Here is a 23,864-nt window from a genome sequence, read left to right on the forward strand (position 1 = left end):
AGGCATCCTTTCCATAAGCTGTCAGACACTTAAACTGGCAGTGCGAACATGCCCAGAGTTCACAGTGCAGCCTGTTTTCACTGCTGCCTGCTGCAGCTCTCACCTCATGCTGGACCAGTTTTAAAAATTGTTGTTCCTATTAGTCACTTACAAAAACACATGGGAAAATTGGGACCAGATTTAAAAATACGTGTCCCATAGGACTCATATTACTTTTTTCTTACATGCAACAATCAAATGATGAAGTTGTGGTGGGTGAAATGATCCATCCAGCACTTAGTGGCTCCTGGATTTGCAGTAACAGTGTGATTTACTACAGATCATAGTGCATGTTACAACTAGTCAGCATGACTGGCATGTTATTAAGGTTGCATCACCCGCAAATAAAGATAATTTTGCAATGCAGAATTATTTCACAACCACCGCTCACATTAAGCCAGCTTTGTTAGTGTCACAACCTTGACGTGGGCTTATTAAAGTGTATATATTCTGTGCATATAATTAGTCCAAACAAACCACCTTTTTGAGGCTTCCAGTCTTTATTGTACTTTGAATTCAAATATTTCTCAGTTTAAAAACAAATACTGTAGATATCGGCAATAAGATAAATATGAGGACAAGAATTTGTACACCTATTTTCAATAGTGTGATTATTTACATCCCTTCAGTTATTTTTCGTGTTTAAATTGCTGTCGTGATTTAAGGGGGAAAACAAGATTCGCTGCGTTTGGCAGCTGGATTTTGTTTTCAACTAAGTATCTAGGATTACAGATATGATATAAAGCTTTTCTAGGCATATAGGCATAAATGATTATACTTAGGTAGTCACCTCTGAGCGACGTGATGGGCGGGACCGACCAGCAAAAAAGGGCACTTGGAGGCCCTTCGTATCAACATGCTGTGATGCAACTAAGTGCAGAATTTCTGTCACAGAATAGGACTTATGGGAAGTACAAACTGCCGTCTGGTTACACTAGAAGACCCTTGTGACTGAGTATAAATATTTTATGCTCAGTCACAATCATACAAGACACCTGCTATATCTGTGCTTCCTGGGATTGTTGTGTCTCTACAGATCCCATTACGGTAAAAAAGGGCTTCTGTGAGGATTTATCTACAGCTTTGCCTTTTTACTTAACAGCTGAGTGGTGTGCTGTGATCATGGCAGAAAAACAAAGATGGGATTGCTGTTAAAGCACTGCTGTCCTGACCCCATCTGATGACACGTGTAGATTGTTCCTGATGACAAGGAGCGAGTTCAAGTTTCATGAATAAAAGCACCACTTTTATACTAGTTTATTTTGCTTCACTCAGTGTGCTTTGAAGATATCAAATAACATAGCCATTTCAATACAGAGCTGCATTAATGTACAAGACTAATAAGGACAAGCCATTGCAGGTGAGCTAGGGGTCCGATCAGACAGCAATCAAAATATGCTTATAAGACACATTAAAATGATCTGGAAGTGTATGACAGCCCGTAACCCTTAACGCTAAGGCCAAATCATACAATTCTGTTTTGTCTAGATACACCAGAAGCAGGTAGATAATGTACTCATGGAGAATTCAAAGTGCCCCCTTTTTAGTCAGGTTGCAGGAATCAAAAGGCCGCTTTTGCATTGTGATTACAAAAAAAAGAAAAAGAAAGAAAAACAAAATGGTAGCAGGGTAAGACTCCTCTCATGAGTTTAGGGTCTGAGAGACAGCAGAGCCCGTTCTGTGCGTCATAGCACAAAAAAATGATGGCTGAACAAGACTGCTTCAGCCACAACTCGTGTCACACTTCTTAAAACCTCGAAACAAGACATCCCCTCTGTGGTTTAGTTTGCAAAGCAGACCCGGCACAACAGCTGGGCTGCAGCAGCAAGACCCTCCCCCCGCCCCTGCCCCCTGCCCCCCCCATCAGTGATCCACTCTACACAGGTGGAATAAGGTAACAGGATTCTTTCAACAAGCATGGTATGTATTGTTCTGTGTGCACATCACACTGTTTATGTTTGCATTGACCTCAGCACAGCAAGATTATCAGAGATAAATCTAGGCACGACGCCAGTATCCTGCTAATGTCTCTACAGTTGGTACATGTCATTGTAAAAACCCTGGAACGCTTTGGTTGAAATAACATGTGCATTTGGCTTCTTTTTTTTATATTTCTGACTGACATTTGTTTATCTATGCATTTGAGGGCACTTCTAACATTCTGTTCATCCAGTGAGAGGATCTTTATCCATTTATACTCCTCTTTAAGTTCCAGACTAGTAAACTATGTTCAGAAATCAGTAGGCCACCCGCTGCAGGGAGAAGTCTCTCAGGTCACTCTTCTGACAAGGCCGTCGGCTCTAGCTGACAACATACGAGACAGAAATCAAATAAAATATGGGGAAGGTAGGGTTAATAATGTTAAGTCTGTGGAGTCCTCTGTCACTAAAGTAGCTTTGTGTGTGCGTCCAAGTGTCTCTATTTGCCGTATGTGTTTCAGTGCGTGTCCCTTTCGCGCAAGGGGCTCCTCAGTTTGTGTCCATGTGGTCGTCGGCTGCTTCCGGGGCTCCTCCCAGCGAGGCCGAAGGCTGAGGTTTGGAGGGGGTTTCCTCGTCTCTGCGCTGATAGAACAGCACGTAGGCTGCTTTAGTCTGCAAGGGGTGACAAGGATAGGATTACACTACAGAAACAGAGACACTCGACACCGAAGACAGAAAGATAAGAAGGCTGAGGGTTTATGTTCATCAAACATCTCTCAATGATAAATCTCCATATACTGCATCTCTGGGGGTATTTGAGTACAGGACACCAGGAGTTATTAAAGAGAGGGGTTCCAAAACTTTTGCATAATATTTGACTCCATTTCCATGACTTTATTTAAGCAGTGTAAAATAGGCAGGCCTACATAGCACTACAGCCATACTTTATTGAACATGCACTTCGCAGGCATTTGTGGACAGCAAACTGCTCTCGGGAACTTAACTTGATCACACATTCTGGCCACCAAGACGCTGCATATGCCAATAGACCAGACCAGCACATTCTTTGCAAAATGTCAAGACCACACCCCTTTTTAGGAGATAGAAAACTGCAGATGCTGTAGATGTCAATGCAATTTGTTGCATGTTTGGATTATACTTTTGACAACTCTGCATTTATTTCTTGTTAAACAAATGTTTGTTTTATGGACTAGTCTAATCATTTTTCTGCAACCTAGCCTAAACCTGAGTGTATGTGAGGTTGATCACCGTAGTCCCCCTTCAGTCTTCCCCCATCCGAGTGGATCATTGACCCAACACACTGGTTACTGGGAGCTACATGTATAGCTGTCGGGATCACGATAATACCTGGTAATTTGTTTAAAGATATTTAATTGTTTCACCAGGTATGGTTACGGTAAGACTTAAACAACGTTTAAGTAGCTAACTGAGTTTAAGTAGCTAACTGAGATTAGCTGAGATTTAGTTGGAAGCGACAGTCTGATGATATACTGTATGACTGGGAAATTGCTGCAGCAGCCACCCACTCAAGCTAACGTTAGCTATCCATCGGAAGTAACAGTTACTGTCACCAGCATCATTTAATCCTTCAACACACTGACGGTAAATATTCACAAATCTTATGTGCCTCAGATTTCAGTGTGAAGACTTGGTTAACCTGTTTGCCAACAGCTTTTCAGTATTTCTGGTTCTCTCCTGATGTGACAGCACGTTTCTTTTGCCCAAAAGGGGTGCGGCCTTGTGATGACACAGTGCCAGTCTGGTCTATGTGTATCAGATGATACCGGTGAGCACTAGATTCCAAGTTAGTAATACAAATAACATATTTCACGAAACATTAAGACGTGCGATTTCTATGAGCATATTTTCAATGATAGCCTGAACAAGGTATATTCAAAATAAAAAAAAATAAAATAAAAAAAAACACCATTCTGTTAATTCTTATCAATTTCCTGGCCTGGAAAACAGTTTTTCAAATTCTATAAGTTTGCCAGGAATTTCATGGTCATGGGAACTGCATAAAGAGTCAAAACTCACCACAATCTGGTCCTCTGAGGCAGAGGAGACACTGCTGTCATCAAAGTAATACCACTTTCCATCCACTTTATTCTTGCCATAAGCTGTGTCTGTTAAGAAGGAAAGAAGGGTTAACAAACAGCTTTTCACTTCATTTGTTTGTTCAGGAAGAGATGAAAATCTTATCACACCAGTTCACTGTAAACTTCACAAAGAGTCCACATAGAACAAAGAGGTGTGAGGCACACTGCCATATTAAAATGCAACTGATTCGTGTCCTTGGACACACAGCAGTTGTTCACCAGACCATCTGCTGACACATATTGTTTGCATGTTTGAAGGCTAACAAACAAACTGTGCTGGCAGTGGCACAAGAACTACTGGCTGAAAATAAAACAGTTAATGCTTAAAAAAAAAAAAGAAAAAAAAAAAAGCTATTAACAGCTCTTTATAGTATGTTGATGTTGAGTGACACTGACCACTCCAGAGAAAGGCCAAGTGTTATTAAAGAGATAATAAAAAAAAGATCAGTGACTTACAGTGACCCCCTCCCATTCCTCCATAGTGGTTTGACACGGCGATGAGGTCATATATGTAGGGGCCCGCCTTAGGGTCACACACAAACTCTGACATGTTCAGATCCCTGTCAAAGAAAATATCACCAGTCACATTTAATGCCAACACAGTAGGCCATCTGTGTGTCTGAGCCAACCTGAGTAAGCATGAGTCAGCCTTTTTTAAAACAGGATAACGTTTTCTCTGCCTCCTGGTTTCTAGTGGATCAAGTTCCTCAGTCAGCAGAGATCAATATGTGCTGCACACACAGCGCCAAGAGGGAGACAAGTAGCCACAAATTCTCTTTTTTTAAAAACAGGCAGGAAAACCGTGCCAACGGAAACCAGGTTATTGACTCATGCCGAGCTGAGAGTGTACTTCTGAAAGCTATAATAGTTACGCAACTCCAGATAAGGGCAGCGGGTACACAGGTGTAATTGTTCTCTGGAGTATGAAGTCGGTTCCCTGAGGTAAGAGTCCATTTCTTTAGAGTACAATAAACACAGTATTTCCTCACTCAGACCTCGGGTCACTTTGTCCTGTGAGTTACAGACTACAGCTCCCCCTACTGTTAGAGTGACGCTGGCACTGCAGTGTTTCTCACACACAAATGTTAGTCTTAAAATTGAGTGAAATAATGTGCATCCATAGCATTTTGTCACAACCTGATGTGTATTACTAATGGATTATAAAATGAATACATGAATGATTTAAAGGTTGCACTGAGTTAACACTTGGTGACCTAAATCTATAACACTGCATAACGTCAGATACATTTAGAAAGATGCTGTTTAAATCTTTAGATGCAAAATATTTCAGCTAACTCTGATACATTATATTGTTTTAGAATTTCTTTTTATTTTTGCCATTTTGCACTTCCAGCTCCTTCCTCTCAAAGTCATTTTTTAATGGGTTTTTGGTTAGATGCTTGAAATAAGGTCATTGATCAACACGAGCTAAAAAGACTTTCATGATTGGTCCTACAACATAAAATACGTTACTTAAAAATCTGCTCATGAATTTTGAAGCCTTCATGTGTCTAAAAAAAAAAAAAAAGGTGCTTGAAACTCCGTAGGTTGTTGGGGACATCAAACGTCATCACGCTGAACAACAAGCACAGTGGTGGTGACGATGAGGTCACGACCGTGGTGTAGTTTGTTAACAGATGTTAGCTTTTTACCCCTGGGGATTGCATTTACACTTAAAAAAAAAAAAAAAGATTATCTTGCTGAACAAAACATGCAAGTATCATAGACTTCTGTATGCAACAGAGCTTACTTTCTAAATAATACCAAATCCATTAGATAAATCCCACCAGCTTCTTGCCAAGGGAACCAGGGCAATATTACCATCATCCCCGCAGCACTCTTTTGTAGTAACGTTAAGAACTCACAAGATGTGAATCTTAGGACTTATTTAGGTCAATCTAAAATTTTAAGGGCCTACACATCGACTGTCCACCTTCACAGGTGTTGTCAGACCTCTTCTAAGGACATCTGGGATGACTACAAAAGACACAACAGAGCCTTTTCTGATATGTCTCACCAAAATCACGTCATTTGTTTCATTCTGTGACCGGGAGAAGGTTGTTCACACATTTATCTCATCAAGTCCCATTATCGCAACTCCCTGTACATGCATCTCTCCCATAACTCACTTCATTACCTCGAACTTGTACAAAATGCTGCAGCTCAGCTCTTAACTGGTTCCAAAAAAATGTGACCATATTACACCTTTTTAAGCATCTTTATACTGGCTACCTGTGTCTTTTATAATCCATATTCAAATACTTTTAGTCACTTCTAAGGCCCTGTCTGGTTTGACATCTCCGTAAATCTCTGAGCTGCTCTTCCCTTATGATCAAACACACTGCTCAAGATCCTCAGGCAAATCTGTTGCAAAGTCACGGCTAAAAACAAAATGTAACTGTCCATTTGCTATCAGAGCCCCCAGACTTTGGAATGCCCTACCTGAGGAGATCAGGCGTGCTGAATCGGTGATCCATTCTAAATCACTCCTTCAAACACACTGGTATATATATTAAGCTTGTCTGTTTATCTTAATTATTTATTTTATTATTATTATTTTCTCTAATATTTGTAACTGCCTCTGTGATTACTTGCTTTGCTACCTGATACTTTGTCTGTTTTCTCCGTGTCTTTCATTGCTTTGCTCTGTTTTATGTATATCCAGCACTCTGTAGCTCTACTTTTTATATCATTAAAGTTATTTAAGTTATTATATTTTTGTCATTATATAATGTAAATAAGCAACACTGCCTGCATACCTGATGGGAAAGTCTACCACTGTGTCCAGCTTGTCCCTCCAACACCGGTTGTAGGAGAACCGCTTTAGATGAACTACCAGGATGCGAGGCAGCGACCACAAGTCAAACTTTTTCGTGGCCTGTTGGTGCTTCTTACATGTTGGACAATACCTGCATAGAAAAGATTGTATTTATATGACAAAGATAGAAACAAAGGTGATGCTTTGACACTGAGCTAGGCTGTAGGTGTGGACCCTCACCATGGATCGTGTTCTCCGAGTGTCTCCATGGTTGTAAAGAGCTCGATGCATTCCCTCAGAGCCACAGTGGCTTTCTTCTTCTGGGGCTGGAGCATGCTCTCATGCTTCTCATAGGCCTGCAGACATTATTCACACAGATATAAATAGATTGTTTACATATCTTGTCACAGGATTTTTCTGATGAATGTTAAACTACTGACCTCCGCTTCCTGTTCATCATAACACAGTTTCTTTGACTCAGTGTCCCAGTCAATCGCCACCGTGGAATGTGCTGCAGAGAGAGGAGGGTGAGAGAAGCTGTCAACACAAAGCGGCTTTGAAAAATGAAAATATCGATGCAATTGTAAATTTTAAAGATTAGCACTGACGATTTAGTTTGAGGACATTTCCATCACAAGGCAGCGGGCTGATGTTAGCTGTTCCGTAAGAGTTGACTATGCTGAAAGTGAAGAGCTTTGCTGGTGAAGAGCACTGCTTGGCCATGTCTGCCTTAGGCCCATTTTCCAAGTCAGAGGTCTCTTCTTCCTCCTCTTCAGACTGGCCATTCTCTGGCTCTGGACTCACCTGGTGGTCCATGGCCTCCTCTTCACCTGAACAAACACCAATGAAATCTTGCTATCTGGAGGGGTTTTTTCATGGCTGATCGATGTTTCCTTCACATTTGTTTAGATTTGGTGACGGATAACGTTAGCTGCTTACCATCATATATCCCATTACTTTCATTGCAGGTCCCTGAGTGGTTGCTGCCGTTACTGGAGCTGGCACTGCATGAGGCTCCGTCTGACAGGGGGCTGCCACAGCCAGCCAGGCTGGCATTGAGACTAGACGATGTGGAACATTCAGGAGCCTGGCTGCAGCTGGCATAGGTCGCTGAGGCTGAGGCCCTGCTCTCACTGTTAGGGCTCTGGGATTGTTTTACATAGCGCCTGCAACAGGGAACAGAGGAGATTAGTTAACAAGCAAATACACTCAAAACTCACTTTTTATCAGCAGTCACTGCACTGTCATGTGCAGTAGTGTAGTGGAAGCTGATGAGGTGGCTGCACTACCAGGTAGATCAATAGGTTACCAAGTAGAGAGTGGCCAGGAAAAGAGGTGGGTAAACCTGTGTATACCCTCCACTACACCACATCATGCAGTCGCCTTCTTTGCTAATCACACTGTAGGTCCTTACCCAATCCTCTCTAGGATCTTGTCATAAAGAACGTCTGCTATAAGGTTATGTCTGGGCACGGTGATGAGTAAAGGCTGGCCAAACAGCATGGTGCTCGTGGAACTTCCGGCATGCTTGGAGTGGCGCTCCCTGAAGTATACAGGCAGGTTCATCCTCTCGCTGTCCTCTTCCTGAACCTCATACCTGCACAGAGCAACAACACAAACACACACATCACACATACCTCAAACTGAAACCAGTGACTCAATCAAAGACCCCCTTCTATTGAAAATCAAGTTTTTAATCTTGTTCATATGTCCACATGGTATTTTTATATGCGCTACAGGACATATCATGAGCAAATGAAGCAGTCAATGCCATGGCTGTGCATTTTTACCTTGGAATTGCAGTGTAACAACTATACTATCAAAAACACAGAGTCAGATAGTCAGGGTTTCATAAGTGCCAAACCTAAGCCACCAATCCCATCATCTTGCAGAATGGGGCTTTCCATACTATTAGCATAACGCTACTGCAAAAAAAGGGGTACGAGAGGATATGATGTGATTTGCATATTCATAGATCAGCACATACTATATAAAGCAAAAGTGCAGAGTTACATCTAAGCCATTTTAAAGCATGAAGAATTTTTTTCGATGGAAAAAACTTCAGGAAATATGTAATTTAAATAAACAGAGTTGCATTGTTAGTGGTTTGGTCAATTTCAAGAGTGAACTTTAAGACACCTCATCTTTCAGTCGACAAGACTTACACAAAGATGTCATCTTTTTCCATGATTTGGTTGAGGCCATCATCCCGTCTATAAATTTTATGGAACCTATGATTGTAAACGTCGGCCACCACCATCTAGAAAGAGAGGTGAATTGCAAAGTTAGCACATACTATTTCCATTTCAACTGAAGATAAAGAAACTGTAAAGCTGGAAGTATAAAAGGAAAAAAGTTCTTACATTTTCAGGAGGGAATCCACATAGTTTGGACAAGGCGCTGCACAGGTCTGTCACTGTACCCAATTTGGGGACCACCACTCGATACTGTCAAAGAAAAAAAATAGATATTATGACAAGCTTTCAGGACCATTAAAAGCAAATACAAAGCCAGCTCTGTTTTTAAAAATTGTAATTGTTCAAATCTAGAGCAATAACCGTAGAATTTATTCCCCCTCACCTGTGTGGGTCTGGACTGAGGGTCTGATCGCACCAGGAAAACCTCCATAGTGCGGTCCTTCTTCATGGGCAGAGGCAGTGTGAGGTAGCAGAATGGGTCAAAGGTTACAGACACCTTAGAGCACTCTGGGCACACCAAAGTGGATTTGAAGAGGCCGTGGAAAATGTCAACTATAATAGAGTCATTGCGCAAGCGGTGGTTCGTCCAGGCTTCCTTTGCAACAATCTGTAATTCCACAACCAACACAAAAAAAACTTTGATTAAATTCCATTTTATAACCACAGAGAGTACATGTGCAACTTGATACTGTAAAGTAAGTCACTGACGCATTTTGCTCCTATGTTATTTAGAGATGCAACAATTAAACAATTAGTTGTCAACTACTGAATTAATCGCCAACTAATCTGCTTATTGGTTAATGAGTCTGAGTATTTATTTAACGAAAGGTCAAAATTCTGAAATAAAATGCTCTTGAAAAACTTAACCACAAAATGTTCACAGTTTGAAAAGCAGCATCACGCCTTTTTACATATATAATATACCTCATCTGGACGGCCCTCTGCATCCCTCAGGGCCAGATAAGGCTTCTTCTTAACACGGTTTAGATCTTCATGGAGCCCGTCAAGCAGGAAGGCCAACAGCTCCTGCGAGTCCTGCTGCTGGTAGCCTGAAAACTGGGGGGCAAAACGCCCGACCTGTGTCTGGAAGCAAAAAGGCAGATTTTATCAACTTTGTTTTTAGCTTTAATATTATGAATGGATCATCTTCAATTTGCACACTATCACTTCAGATGAAGCTGTCTGACACAACTCACTTTGAAGGTACGTGGGGCGACGTAGCTGCTGCGGCTCAGCCACATCTGCTTTACTAGATCTGCATAGGCCTCGGCAATCTCGCCCCTCATTCCCAGGGGATTCTCACGGTTAATCTCTGCCTCGTACTGGTCATTGAGGAAGTACTCTGTGAGTGGAGATGCATTGCTCAGGCACTGGAAGAAGAGGAATGAAAGGTGGATTATGTGAACATAAAAACCCAAAAACATGGCAACAGTCTTTATCTGGATAGAAGTTGTAACTGTAACAGTAGTTTGTTTTTTTTATTACCTGTAGGGCAGAGTTCATGAAGCATGTGTTGCCCAAATTACTGAGACCACACAGGCCAGGCTGCGACTGTGACTCTCTGTAGTTGTAGGAGGAGCTGTATGAATTGTAGCCTCCCAATCTGTAAGAAGAGCAGATCTGTTACTGTGGGTATCCTTAAAGACACTGTGCTGTGATAAGCAATACCTCACACATTTAAACACGACATTCAAATATGACATGTGAATAAAATATCAGATTGACACACACTCGTTCCCATCTAGAATACTGGTTTACACAGTCACACAAACCCTTAACAAATATATGGCCAACTGCTTATGATCACAGGGCTCTAACTGATTTGTTATACATCTCCTTAAGTAAGGTCTCTATGACATGCAAATTCAGACATACTTTTCATCTTTTACTTTTTATCTTTTGATATCAAATTCTGTCCCTACCACACATACACGCCTGCATTCAACAGGAAACTAATTACTGGTGCTTCTGACTCAGACTGCAGTTAAAATTGTAAATATTACTGCTGCTTTAAGTGTCAGACCCCCTCCAGAGTTGGTTAGGACTATCAAAAGAAGATCAAAGCCTTTTGAATAAAGCGCAGCCATTTCATCTAGTCAGCGCAGAATTCAGACGTCATTACTGCAGGTACATCTTACTTTCCTCTGGAAGTTAAAGCTCTGTCCCTGAATACACTAGTGCTGTCACAAGCCTTAAGCTGATCTTAAACGTGAGCACAAATCTTTCTCTGTATTCTTCTACTACATTCCCTATAATGTTCAAGAACGCTGGGCAAACTCTTAAATTTATTCTTCATACAGACTAATTTGACAATGATCTTCTGTTGTAGAGTGAGCTGTGGCAATATCAACTACACAGAGATGCCAGTTTATTAGCTACACCTGATGCTATCCAAACATCCCTGCAATAAATCCAGCCTTTATGAACTACACTGTATTGTGTTTCTGTTGACACGATAAGGGTGGACAAATCATTACAGACACCTTTCAAAGTAATCATACTGCAGGAGTTGTGCGAGAGTTGTAACTGGATGTTTTGACATAGTTTTGCTTTTGTTAACATGGTCCCCAGTCAATCAATAAATGAATATGTTCGCCTTTTTCCATGGAGGCATGCAACAGAAACACATTTCTTCACAAATTCAAGGTCACATGGCATGACTAACTGATGTACAAATGGTTGTTTTGTGGGGAAACTATTCCTTTAAGGCGTTTGGATGCAGCTCCATGTACCAAATGAACTGGTAACTCTGTGTATATCCTTTGCTTGTCTAATTAAACTGCATTTTTCCGTGCAATTTCACAAAACTGTTAATCATCTCTTCAGTAATCCTACTAAGCTCTAGGTAGCAGTGAACTTCAGAAAGAGCAGATGCAAGCATCTCAAGGCCATAAAGCCTTTTCCAGTAAGCGCTATAATGGAGCCATACTGCAACAGTACAGTTATAGTGTGTTTCATTCCATGTTCCTCACCACACAATATGATTAAAACTATGCTGATACAGCACTGTGGTGTAAAGTATGTTCGTATTTGATCCAAGCCAGCTTTCAAATGGATGCTGACATACGCTGCTTTGCCGGGTGACACACAGTGTCGGACGCACCCTGTACGAAATTTCCCATGGAAAAACTGACTATCATTGAAACAACAAAAAGCAGAAGTATTTTTGACTGTTTCATTGCTTTTCTGTTGCCAGTGTCACGGCTTTGGTCCATGTTTGCTTTCTATCAGCTACCAAGGAAAATATAAAAGAAGGAAAGGTCATGACGTCAGTGACAGAATTCGAGGAGCCAGACTTTGTTCTGCTGGAGTCAATGGGGCAAGCATGGCAAATCACACTATAACCCATCATATCTTTGCTGTTTCAACTTTGAATGAAAAGTCCTTCCACCAGATTGAAAAACACACATTAAATGACACTTACTGATTTCTTTTTCTACATGTTCACTTTGTTTTCCTTGTTATTGGTCTCCAAACAGATGTTGGCTCATTCCAGCTGCATCTCAAGCCCCTATTGAGACCACGATAGCCAAATGCTACCTGCTGTTAGCAGAGATGTATTTGGTTTTCAGTAACTAACCAAACCTTCAGCTATTAATGATATTTAATAATATTCAGGAGGGCTAACATTAGACGTTTCCTGTAATTGTCAGGTGGCGCTCATCACCAAATTACTGTAAATCTGGTCCTCCTTCACTTACAGATAACCGTTACTTTATTTACCAATGAACTCAGTTAGCATTTGCACTTTGTTTAGCTAACCGTAGCCAGCAATATCTCTGTTAAGTCAGCCTACACTAATTTGGACCGTAAACATTGTAAGCAATACTCCTCATGAAGGTGTAAAGGAAACAGACCAAGAGCTGCGGTGTTGGTGTGTGATAGCAGATTTTACAGCCTCTCAAGCTTAGTCGTTGTCGTGACTTATATGTGCACGAGCTAATAAAGTTAAGACTTGAATGTTAGCATACAGTCAAGTCCTAGTTCAGCAGATATTTAACTTAGCAAACTGTCAGGCCATATTGCTTAATCCATCCAGAATAACAGTCAGTGCCATTAAGAACTGATTTGGTTATAACTGCAGTCTGGTCAGCGATAAAAGGTCAAACCTGCCCTGTTTGTGTATCATGATGTAACGTTAGCTATCTTGGATCCAGAAGGGGCTTAAGGAGAGGAAATGAAGGCGCATATTTAGATAAAAAAAAAACATCAGTAAGCATCACATAATGTGTGGTTTTTAATCTGCTGGAAAGATGTTTCAGACAAAACTGAAACAACAAAAATATGATGGGTCATAGTGTGATATGCTGTGCCAACCCACTGACTCTAACAGAACTGACACCAAAAGCTGGCTCACCAAACGCTGTCACTGACGAGGACTTTTCCTTATTTTATATTTTACCTTGTCAGTGACTGCATCAAAAACATTCCAACAAGAAACACACAATACGCATTCAAATGGAACTCATGAGCTTGTGTTTATAAGATGGGAGGTCGTGAACACAAAGTCATGAAGTCTTGAAGTTCTCATGAACACAATAAACATGACCTCATTTGAGCGCAGCATTGGACCCACTTAGAATGTTTATGCTGTCAAATCTAAATTGGTCTAAAAGATAAAAACTAATTATATTATAAGCAGAGGAAAACCGCATACTTTTTATTCTGCAGTATGTAAAAGAAAATGAATTATCTGTTCAACAAATACCTCATGCTCTGATGAAGGTCTGTGGGCACTAAACTGTTAGACTGACAAACTAATCCAATAACTGTCTTAGATGCAAGACTAGTGTGCAAGAATCTCCTTTTAAATCTCCTATACCACACACCAGCATGAGAAATATTGGATGTGCAAATTTCCTCATGCAGTCTTTAGAGAACTGCACACCACAGGAGCTGGGGAAGTAACTAGCACGCAAGCATATTAAGTGAGGTTAACTGCTGGTTGTTATGTGTTTGTTCCAAACCCAAGTGGTCATAACTGTAAAGTCCTGTAGCACATTAAGCACACAGTAAATGTACAGGAGAGATAAAGCATGGTACTTTGTGCATGGGGGAGATAGTGAAGGGAGGATCAATCAATAAGAAAACTCTTGCCTGTTGCCAGAGGAGGTGCTGTTGTTGAGTGTGTAGCCAGGGCTACAGCTGCTGTCTCCATTGGTTACTGTTGAGGAGATACTGGCTGTAGAGTTGGAGGAGAGTTTTGGGGAGGTAGTGAAATTCCTGGATGGGGTTGTACTGGATCTGGTGAGCATAAACAAAATCACGTTTTAGAGAAGCACATTTGTGAAAATGACACCCAACTTTCAATGTTGTGTAAACCCAGATATATACTTGATGTCAAACTTTACACCAGGATACAACTTATCTCCTGGTCTTGACTGACAACATACCAACAAGGTATTTGCTTACTTGGGATGGGAGGCTTGTCTGGGCCACGTGCCATCCTCATTCTTGCGCTCAATCACAAGCACCTGTGGGAAAACACGCTGAATGAGAGCCAAGCTCGCACAACTGACCTTCATGCCAGAGCTATCATGTCTCAGGCTTAAATTTAATACTAAACGTGCGCCAAGTGCTGCCAAGCTTTAGCAGCTGCAGGTAGGTCCATCAACTGCACTTACTTTGATGTGTGATTAGCCTGTTTATCACCTTCAGTTTACAGTTCTGGGACAGTAGCTGCCGGGATAAACTGAAACTTTGTCTCGTGCCTTTCACGTGCAATAGCATGAACACCTGTACGGTTTAATGTGATTACATAAACTGTATTAAATAGTAAAACTTTAAGAGATTATTTCTGATGGGAAAGTCATAGAGGTATTAGCTCAACTCTGCATTAACATTTGAGGCTAGTTTGTGTTATGCAGCAAGATATCACACAGTCCAACCTCCATTTAGGAAAAGGGAGCAAAAAATATTAGTAATCCCTCACATTAACCCTGCAATACAACACATCCACTAAAACTTAAGCATCAAAAATTACCATACAGCTGAACCATGAGCTGACCTCTCTCACACAACAAGACGTACACACTATAATCCTAACAATATCTTGTTGCAGGACTAACGTATTGTATTGCAATAAACTTCCAGAGTTCCTGTTATTCTGTACAATGCCTGTAAATCAATTATGTATGCACAGTGAGTACCAGTATGTTACTGGGCCTTGGTGTTCTTCAAAAGAAAAGAGGAACAGAGACTATCAGTGAACTGAAGGTTATTTGAATAACACAGCACTACGCTACCTGCCCCTGGAAGAGACCAGCATCCTGTACAGTGCTGTCTGGCTTGTTCAGCTGCTCGTAGGTGTTGCTCATGTATTTGTTCCAGAGCCGTGTCTCCTTCTCCAATGGGATATTGAACAGCGTTCTCATCTCCTTCTCTATAGTATCTGGAAAAAGGGGATTTGCAAGGCTTGCTTATTATTTTTCCTGCTTATTTTTTAAGTTCACAAAACAAATATACAGACTGACAATATTTAGATATTTCAAGGATGCAAGCAGCTATCTATCTGGATATTTTCATTGCAAAGTTAAATCTATAGAACTCTCATGTAGGCCCTTACCTATAGTATCAGCTTTACTGAAATGACGGGTGACAACATTGTCCATGTTGTCATTCTCACACAAGTTGAGCTCCAGCAAATAGACCTCCACCTTACAGTGCTTCACAAACATGCCATGTTCAACAACCTGAAGAAGAGAGAAGACTTTTAGGAGCCCAATCCATAAGTGAATGGTCAAAGTAAAAACAAAAAAAGAATATCTTCAACAGCATTACCTTCCTGACGATGGGTCTCTGACCCTCAAGGCAGCCGTACCAGCTGACAAGCTTATTCCATGCCTCAGTGGGCACAAGGACATAGTCCAGCTCATCTATAAGGTGCTCTTTCAGGGCCTGAGTCTCTTGGTCTTTAAGGAGAAAAAAATAAAATGATGACTACAGGCTGACACACAGCTCTTCAAAGCTCTGTGTGGGATCTGTGCATTTCTCAAGAGCAAGCAAATCAACACCCAACAGATGAAAACATACCTGAGAACAGCCCGGAGTTATCAATTGGTCCTGGGTAAAGGCTACGTTCTCCAACATTGTACATGTCCCAGCTGTCAAATCCAACATACTTCTTCCACTGTTTGAACCACCGGCTGTCTATTAGATACCTAAAACAAATGGGTTGGTAAAAGTTAATGACAAACTTCTCACACTTTGAGAGACACTTGATTGACCCTTTTGAACCTAAAAGACTAATACTTCATGAAACATTTTTGGTTACCTGATATGTTCTCGAGCAAGGACAGAAAAGGGTCAAGAGATGACACAATGCATGGGGCTTTGTAGAAACACTGTACTCAGTATTATGCCAACTGGGATCATTATGCAACACCAAACTGCCTTGGCATTTGCAGATATAGTAACAGCAAGCTAGTTTGACTTAATCTCCTCCCAAGTGAGAATCTCCTTTAGTTAATAGGCTTGTTAGCAAGCATTCCCATAGTAAGACCTTGGAGTCATGGAACACTGTTTTGCCTGGCCACTGTCAGAATTAATGCAGCAGCCTCATATAGGAGGTGTCTAAAAGTAAGGTGTATGATCTTTGCCTTTTGCCCTCAGGTTGACTTCCTCCTGCCTTTGTGGAAAATCATACATTCAGCTTGAATGCAGTGCTATAGAGGTTATTTTTTAACTACAGTATAATAAACACTGGGAGTGAGAACAGGGAGTAACTAACCAGTATCAAGAACTGTATGAACATGTTAGCTAGTAGCAGAACACAAAACACATGTGGCATATTCTTCTTAGAGCCCATTAAGAGCAAATAACGTAATCAAATACTGGCTTATCTGACAATTATATATCATAAAAGTGAATTGCTGTGGTGAAGCTGCTTGTATACATCTAGCTGCATTATGCTCAGGCCTGGATGATCTTTATAATATGAAACCGTGTGAGCTAACGTTGCCACAGGAAGCTGGCCAGTTAAGAAACCTGTCAGACAACTTCACCTGGCATGTCACTACAAGCAAGTAACGTTAACAACATCGCAAAATATTTCTGTCAAAGGGCCCATTTCCTAACAACTAACCATGTAGCAACGCCGGTTTGACTGGCAGAGGAAGCCACCATATGAATGCAGGGCCTAAACAGCCGACTAGCCACCACAGCAGCCAACGTCACCCAACTTGTCACAAAACAGGCATTCACGTTTAAGTACTATACAAAAGAAACACTTAGCTAGCCATGTCAGGTAGGTTGTTCACGGCTATAGACATTACGACAGACTCTAAACTGAGAATCAGTAAAGCCATCTAGCTAGCAGCTAGCGTGCTAACCTGTTAAACATTAGCTGGCCAAAAATATCGGTAGCACAGCAGCTTTCGATTTTAGACTCACAGCTACTGGTGCCGCTAGCCTGCTAGCTTTAGCATGTTAGCATTTCCTGTTTCTAGCTAACGCTAGCTGAAACACCCAGGTACTGCTGGCCGCTGCCGGTTCTTACCATTCGTCGCCCTTTCTTAGAGTCGTCTTCAAAAGTGACCCAATGGTCTGCTTTTGATTCTCGGTTGAAGGGGTTGGCATTTGAGCGGCTACCGGCTCCGAGTCGGAGTCTGCCGCGCCACCCGGCTCGGGTCCGCCTCCCTCGGCCATCATGCAGCGAATGTGCCGGTGTCGTGAACGCGCGGATGGAGGAGGCGCACGTGAGCGAGCATTGGGGAGCTGCTCATGGGAAACGTTCTTCCTCTACGGTCAGTGCACAACAGAGGAGGGCTGCTGTAGCACTCCGGTGTGAAGGCTCTGTCATCACCATCGACACACCAGTCAGTTAGATGCTAAACGGCGTATGTCAGCAGTGCACCAGAGGAACCACTTTACAGAACCATTGGTGTATTGTTGTGACCTCCTCTGGGGCATCTACAAACTTCAGCACTGACTCCATTTGCAAATTGATAGCCTGAGGGATGGTTCACATTAGTCAAATTACTCATTTGCATGTTAAGTTTATGTGTTGGAGTGCACTGCAAATAAGAAAACCAGTTATTTTGTCAAAACAGGCTTTATGCTGTACAAAACACAGGGAGTTACATTACAAAATAATCCATCTAAATACCTCAAAACACAATATTTCAATCACACAAACATTCTCTGCCAACACCTAATCAGTCTTGGGTCTATGCACTTCCAACTTCAGGCAGCTGACACAGAACAGCCGATCTATCTATGCTCTAACACAGGAGTCATTAAAGATTGTTAAAGTATAGTTAAATAAACATCATTCAGACCTGTAAAATGGTATTGTGTCATACTGTTTAACCGTGGTGATACCTGGATATTGAGTTATGCATGACATAAGAAAAAAGAAGCACTAGGTAGTTCACATTCTAATACCTAATGGCATTATTATGGCATACGTACAGTTGCAAGCTAATAATGCATTCCAATAAGCAAAAAGCCACTTGTTTTCTCCCAAACGTCTCCTTCCCTCAAAAGGTGAAATAAAGCAGTGATTTCTAATATGTATGTTACAGCAGCAGAACCAGTGTATTTTAAGTTTTTTCAGATATTCTATGGACAGGAATGGAAAGGTAAATACACGTGAACAGACAAGGACCACAAATAAGTGAATGTAAACTTTTGCATAACATGAAGGGATTTGTCCCATCTCTGTGGCTTTAACCAAAAAACAAATCCCTGCAATGATCAAAATTCAGATTTGAAGGCCCCGAGTAAAAGTGACCAGGCCGTCAGAAGATGCCACTTGGCAGCTCCTTGCTAAACATGCCATCAAAGTCCAGCTCTCTGCTCATCAGATCCTCCTCTACGCTCTCCAGCGCCCACTGATGATCGGTCAGCTCCAGTGCCTCCCACTCAGCCTGAAAACAAGGACGGACATCACATGAACAACTGAGCAAAGCCCTCCCTCATTAATTAATCATGTTGAAACTACAGTGTATACCTTGAAAGCTTTATTTGTATCTGCAGGCATGGCCATGGCGGCACCACTCATCTGCTCCTGCATGATCCTGGACTGGTCTGCACCTGTGGGGATTGCATCAACAGAACAATTACCATCTGGGAATGAAAAATATTTATCTGAATGCAAAGGTGCTCCAGAATAGATAAAGCCAGGATGTATCTGTAGTCTAAACTTACAATTATATACTGTTTTCATCCTTTTCATATCATAACGATAGGAAAATGTCTCTACTAACTTTAAAAACTAAAGCTCAATTCAATATTAAAGGTCTAGTGTGCAGGATTTAGTGCAGGATTGTCCAAACTTGTCAGATATTGTGAAAAAACCTGGGAGCCAGCTGCTTCTCGCATCAAATAGGTTATTAAAAACAAAAAACAAACAAACAAGACACACACATCTGTATCATCTTTGAGTGGCAATGTATTCAACATTCCAGCTCTCTCAAAAACGGCGGCCCTCACTGTCAACTTTATGCTTCTTTGCCATGGCAGGAAATGTCTGCTGTTGGGTAACCAACCACAGTGAGAGCTCTGTCCGCATACTCGGTGTGAAGTCAACCATGTTCTTGGTGGGCGAGGGCCTCCGCCAAGGTTGTCCCTTGTCACCAGTCCTGTCTGTGATCTTCATGGACAGGATGTTGGGGCGCAGCCGGATGGAGGAAGGGGTCCGGTTTGGGGACTTCAGAATTGCATCCCTGCTTATCGCCGATGATGTGGTTCTGTTGGCTCCATCACACCGTGACCTCCAGCATGCACTGGAGCATTTTGCAGCCGAGTGTGAAGCAGTTGGGATGAGAGTCAGCACCTCCAAGTCTGAGGCCATGGTCCTCTGTCGGAAACCAGTGGTTTGTCCTCTCCGGGTTGGGGGAGAGTTACTGCCTCAAGCAAGGGAGTTCAAGTATCTTGGGGTCTTGTTCACGAGAGAGGGTAGAATGGAGCATGAGATGGATCGGCGGGTCGGTGCAGCTTCTGCAGGAATGCGGGCGCTACGCCGGCCCGTCGTGGTGAAGAGGGAGCTGAGCCAGAAAGCAAAGCTTTCGATTTACTGGTCCATCTATGTCCCAACCCTCACATATGGTCATGAACTCTGGGTAGTGACCGAAAAAATGAGATCGTGGATACAAGCGGTGGAAATGAGTTTCCTCCGTGGGGTGGCTGGGTTCAGCCTTAGGGATAGGGTGAGGAGCTCGGACATCCAGAGGGAGCTCGGAGTAGAGCCGCTGCTCCTTCGCATCAAAAGGGGTCAGTTGAGGTGGCTCGGGCATCTGATCAGGATGCCTCCTGGGCGCCTCCCTCTGGAGCTGTAAAGTGTTGCCGGGGAGAGGGATGACTAGGGTGCTTTGCTTGGCCTGCTGACCCCCCCGTGACCCGGCCCCGGATAAGCGGATGAAAATGGATGGATGGATGGATGGATGGATGGATGGGTAAGCATTCTGTTTGCTTGTTTCCGTCTGTTTATGGAAACACATTAGTTCTACCTGCGTAGTTCCTACTAGGTGTATGTCTAAAAATTGTATGACAGTCTGACCATTGTGAGGTGAATGGAAAAAATACAAAGTGACCTTGCTTGATTAACCAATATTGTTTGGTGGACCACATACAGTATAATATACATATATGAATCAATGAAATCTCCTTGCACAGCCACAGATCGTCAGGTGCTGGTAGGCAGCAGGAACGTAAATCATAAGATATGCAAAAAAATCCTCCGCACACTGATAAGTGTGCAGAGGATTTTTTTGCATACATATATGAATGTCAAGCTGAGGGCCGTTGCAAAGTGGTGCATGGGCCACGATTGGCCCCTGGGCCAGACTTTGGATATGCCTGATTTAGTGGCATCTAGGGGTGACATCACAGAACTCCAGATTCTCCCATGTGGCAAGTGTGTTGCAGATCTAGGGTGGCCATCATCAACATGTAAAAGACCCTATCTAGAGCCAGTGCTTGGTTTGTCCGTTCTGGGCTACTGTAGAACAACATGTCAGACTCCAAGACAGAGAACCTGCTATGTGTGTAGGTATAAGCAGCATATTTAAAGTAACAAAAACACAACAACTCTTAGTTAAAGGAGATTATAATAATTAAAACATAGTTGAATAGTATGTACAATTGCCCCTAAATCCTACACACTGGACCTTTAAGTGTGAATCAAATAATTCCTTACAGTATGACAAAGTTACTACTGTTAAACCCTCTGAGAAAACACTTTCATGTTATCAAAACTACAAATTACCACACAAAAGAATTGAAAATCTCTTAAAATGAGCTAAAATTACCATTGTCTTGGCCTAGAATTAATGAGTACATGCTTCTTAGTCCAAACACATTCAGGAAGTACCACGAGGCAGAGCTCACCCTACATGATAAACACACAGAGACAGAACAGATGAGAAGAAGGTCACACAGTATCTTAAGCATTTGGAGATTATTACATTATGACTCATACAGCACAGATCTTGTTCTGTTAGTTTACCAGGAGGCATCCAGTGAGAGCAGCTCTATTCCTTGCTGCAGCATGGGTTTGAAGCGCAGAGTGAGAGGGAAGGGAACCTTAGCTGTATGAAATAGAGCACAGGTTAGAAAGAAGTCAATATTCCCATATTAACAACAATATCTTATCTGGTAAAAGTCTTTTTTTGTGCCTTACACATTCTGCACCACAAACAGCAAGATCTGCAAGAGACTGAGATCCTTACTTGTTACAAATCCTGAAAATGTCCAGTTGATCCAGCCTCCAATGAGGATCATGGGAAGCACATTGGTGACATTTCCTTTCATCATGTCTGTCAGCATGCTGGGATCTGTGGAAAGATACAAACAACAACAGTTCAGCAAGATGCACTTAAAAAACGTTTTGCGAAGGACAGTTCTTATACATATGTATCATTGATAACAACAGTGCAGACTTTGCTGCTATGTAAAAGTCCAAAAGTGTTTCTTGGCAAATACAGACATGAAGCATGGAACACCTGAGAGCTTTTTTTCTTTTAATGACATTCATTTTACATTCAAAGGTCCAGTGTAGGATTTAATAGCATCTTGTGGTGAGGTTACACTGTGTAACAAACTGAAACCTCTCCTGTGTGCAGACAGTGTTTGAGAACTACAATGGCTGATGTGAAAACGCAAAAGGCTATATCTACAGCCAGATTTGGACTCCGTGGAAGAGGACCCCGCTCAATGTGTAGACATAAACAGGTCATTTTAAGGTAACAAAAGCACGCTGATTCTTAGTTTCAGGTGATTATATGGAAATGAATACATTATTATGAATATTACATTCCATTTCTGCCAGTATATCCCCTAAATTGTACACTGGACCTTTAAATGTGCATCTTTATGAAGGGTCACTGTGGGTTATAACCAAGAGGACTGTATCATCATTCATGTACTATATTGGTAAATACTTAAAATGGATTACCTGTCATTGGAGAGGGTGGAACAACCTTTCTTTTGGTCTTCTTGAAAAATCCATCTTCTTGATTATTGAAGTAGAACTTCCTCATCAAAAAGGACTGAAACAAAAAGAGATTTTCAGTGACGTTCTTCGCATTGCAGTTGTGACAAATGAATGCAAACCAGTGGATGTGTTTAATAACTTGTACATGACTGATGTTGATGGATGATGAAGTCCCCTACCTGTTTGGGAATGTATTTTCCATTTTCTCTGAGGATTCTGCTCCGAATGAGAACCTGGCTGGATTTGGAGATGACGCGATATGCAATTATTAATTCACACGACTTCCAGGTGGGTTTTTTCTATTGATGGTTCATTTGTTTTTAATATGATCCACCACACAGTTGAGGATTGCGTACCTGTCAGAGACCTGTTCTAACGTCAACTTCTTGTCACTCTGAAGAAGAATGGACACATAATGGCGAATCACCCCGACAAGGAAGGTGATGAAGACGATGGGTAACACCACCCAAAGTCGGATGTTGGAGTCCAGCAGAAGCTCCGGTTCAGCCATACAGCCTGGTAGCTTACCTGGAGGATCACAGACAGCAAGGCGAGCATAACAAACACTTTCAGTACATGGCAGGCAATATTTACACAGCTTTTCATCGTCTCAAAAAATGAGGTAATGTTTTAACTAGTGTGAGGCATTTTTATTGTAATGCTTTGCTAAACAAAGATGTAGCTGTGGCAAGCTACAACCGAGGGATGCGCTGTCAGCCCATTTAGCTAACGTTAGCTAGCCAGTGTCGTTAAGGTAGCGGTAATAACAGGTATCAAGCTAACAAGCTAACGTCTAACAACCTCATATGAACTCCACACAGCAGCGACGACCTGGTCTTTGATAAAACAGCAGTGATAATGTATGTGACTACCCCCAAATAGCAGCTGCCGCTAATGGCTCGCTAATGTTAGCCAGCTGGCTACCTTCCTCCTGATGTCCGGGTGACCGTTGATGGGAGCAGGCGAGTCGTCGTAGCGCAGCTGCGACCTCTTGTCGTGTTTCTTCCAGCTGCTAGAGACCCAGGTCATACGGTATGTGAGGTAGTTTAGTAAAGTAAGTTAGATTTAACAGTTTGCATCCAGTGTCGGGGCCATCGCAGTAGTGTAGACTCCAGGGATGAGAGCAGATTTCTGCTTCTGCAGGTCATCCGCATCTCACCGGGACTGCAGCGCCACCCCGCGATGATGGGGGGAAGTGTCTGCTGGGCCAGAGGCCAGCTGGTGTCCCTGTGCCAGTGATGTCCTCAGCGGGACAGCCTGCGGTCAAGGGGACAGCCCAGGGCGAGCCGATAGAGGAAGTACTCTTATACTTTTGCATTTGACTATCACAGTGTAATATCACACAATACAATAACACAGTTTGACACTGTATGCATCATCTCAGTGCAGAAATAC

At 42.1% G+C, this 23,864-nt stretch overlaps 2 protein-coding genes across 2 annotated transcripts; both read right to left on the reverse strand.

Annotated features, from left to right (window-relative positions):
- Positions 1-1,272: 1,272 nt before the first annotated feature.
- On the reverse strand, positions 1,273-17,709 carry usp4 (ubiquitin specific peptidase 4 (proto-oncogene)). Its single transcript, XM_049593211.1, has 22 exons — positions 17,532-17,709; positions 16,067-16,194; positions 15,815-15,945; positions 15,600-15,726; positions 15,280-15,425; positions 14,447-14,508; positions 14,132-14,278; positions 10,520-10,637; positions 10,231-10,404; positions 9,959-10,117; positions 9,417-9,641; positions 9,200-9,283; positions 9,002-9,096; positions 8,251-8,433; positions 7,776-8,002; positions 7,445-7,666; positions 7,277-7,347; positions 7,077-7,192; positions 6,838-6,987; positions 4,535-4,638; positions 4,017-4,105; positions 1,273-2,630 (listed from the first exon to the last, which is right to left on the reverse strand). Exons 1-22 carry the CDS (start codon positions 17,681-17,683, stop codon positions 2,508-2,510), a joined length of 3,033 nt encoding a protein of 1,010 aa, XP_049449168.1. The 5' UTR covers positions 17,684-17,709; the 3' UTR covers positions 1,273-2,507.
- A 358-nt stretch (positions 17,710-18,067) lies between these two features.
- emc3 (ER membrane protein complex subunit 3) lies at positions 18,068-23,657 on the reverse strand. The gene is made up of 9 exons (XM_049576988.1): positions 23,394-23,657; positions 22,826-22,997; positions 22,649-22,706; positions 22,431-22,524; positions 21,706-21,810; positions 21,483-21,564; positions 21,286-21,365; positions 18,987-19,069; positions 18,068-18,903 (listed from the first exon to the last, which is right to left on the reverse strand). Exons 2-9 carry the CDS (start codon positions 22,978-22,980, stop codon positions 18,775-18,777), a joined length of 786 nt encoding a protein of 261 aa, XP_049432945.1. The 5' UTR covers positions 22,981-22,997; positions 23,394-23,657; the 3' UTR covers positions 18,068-18,774.
- Positions 23,658-23,864: the final 207 nt, after the last annotated feature.

This window comes from Epinephelus fuscoguttatus, linkage group LG1 (assembly GCF_011397635.1).
Source record: "Epinephelus fuscoguttatus linkage group LG1, E.fuscoguttatus.final_Chr_v1".
NCBI lineage: Eukaryota > Metazoa > Chordata > Actinopteri > Perciformes > Serranidae > Epinephelus > Epinephelus fuscoguttatus.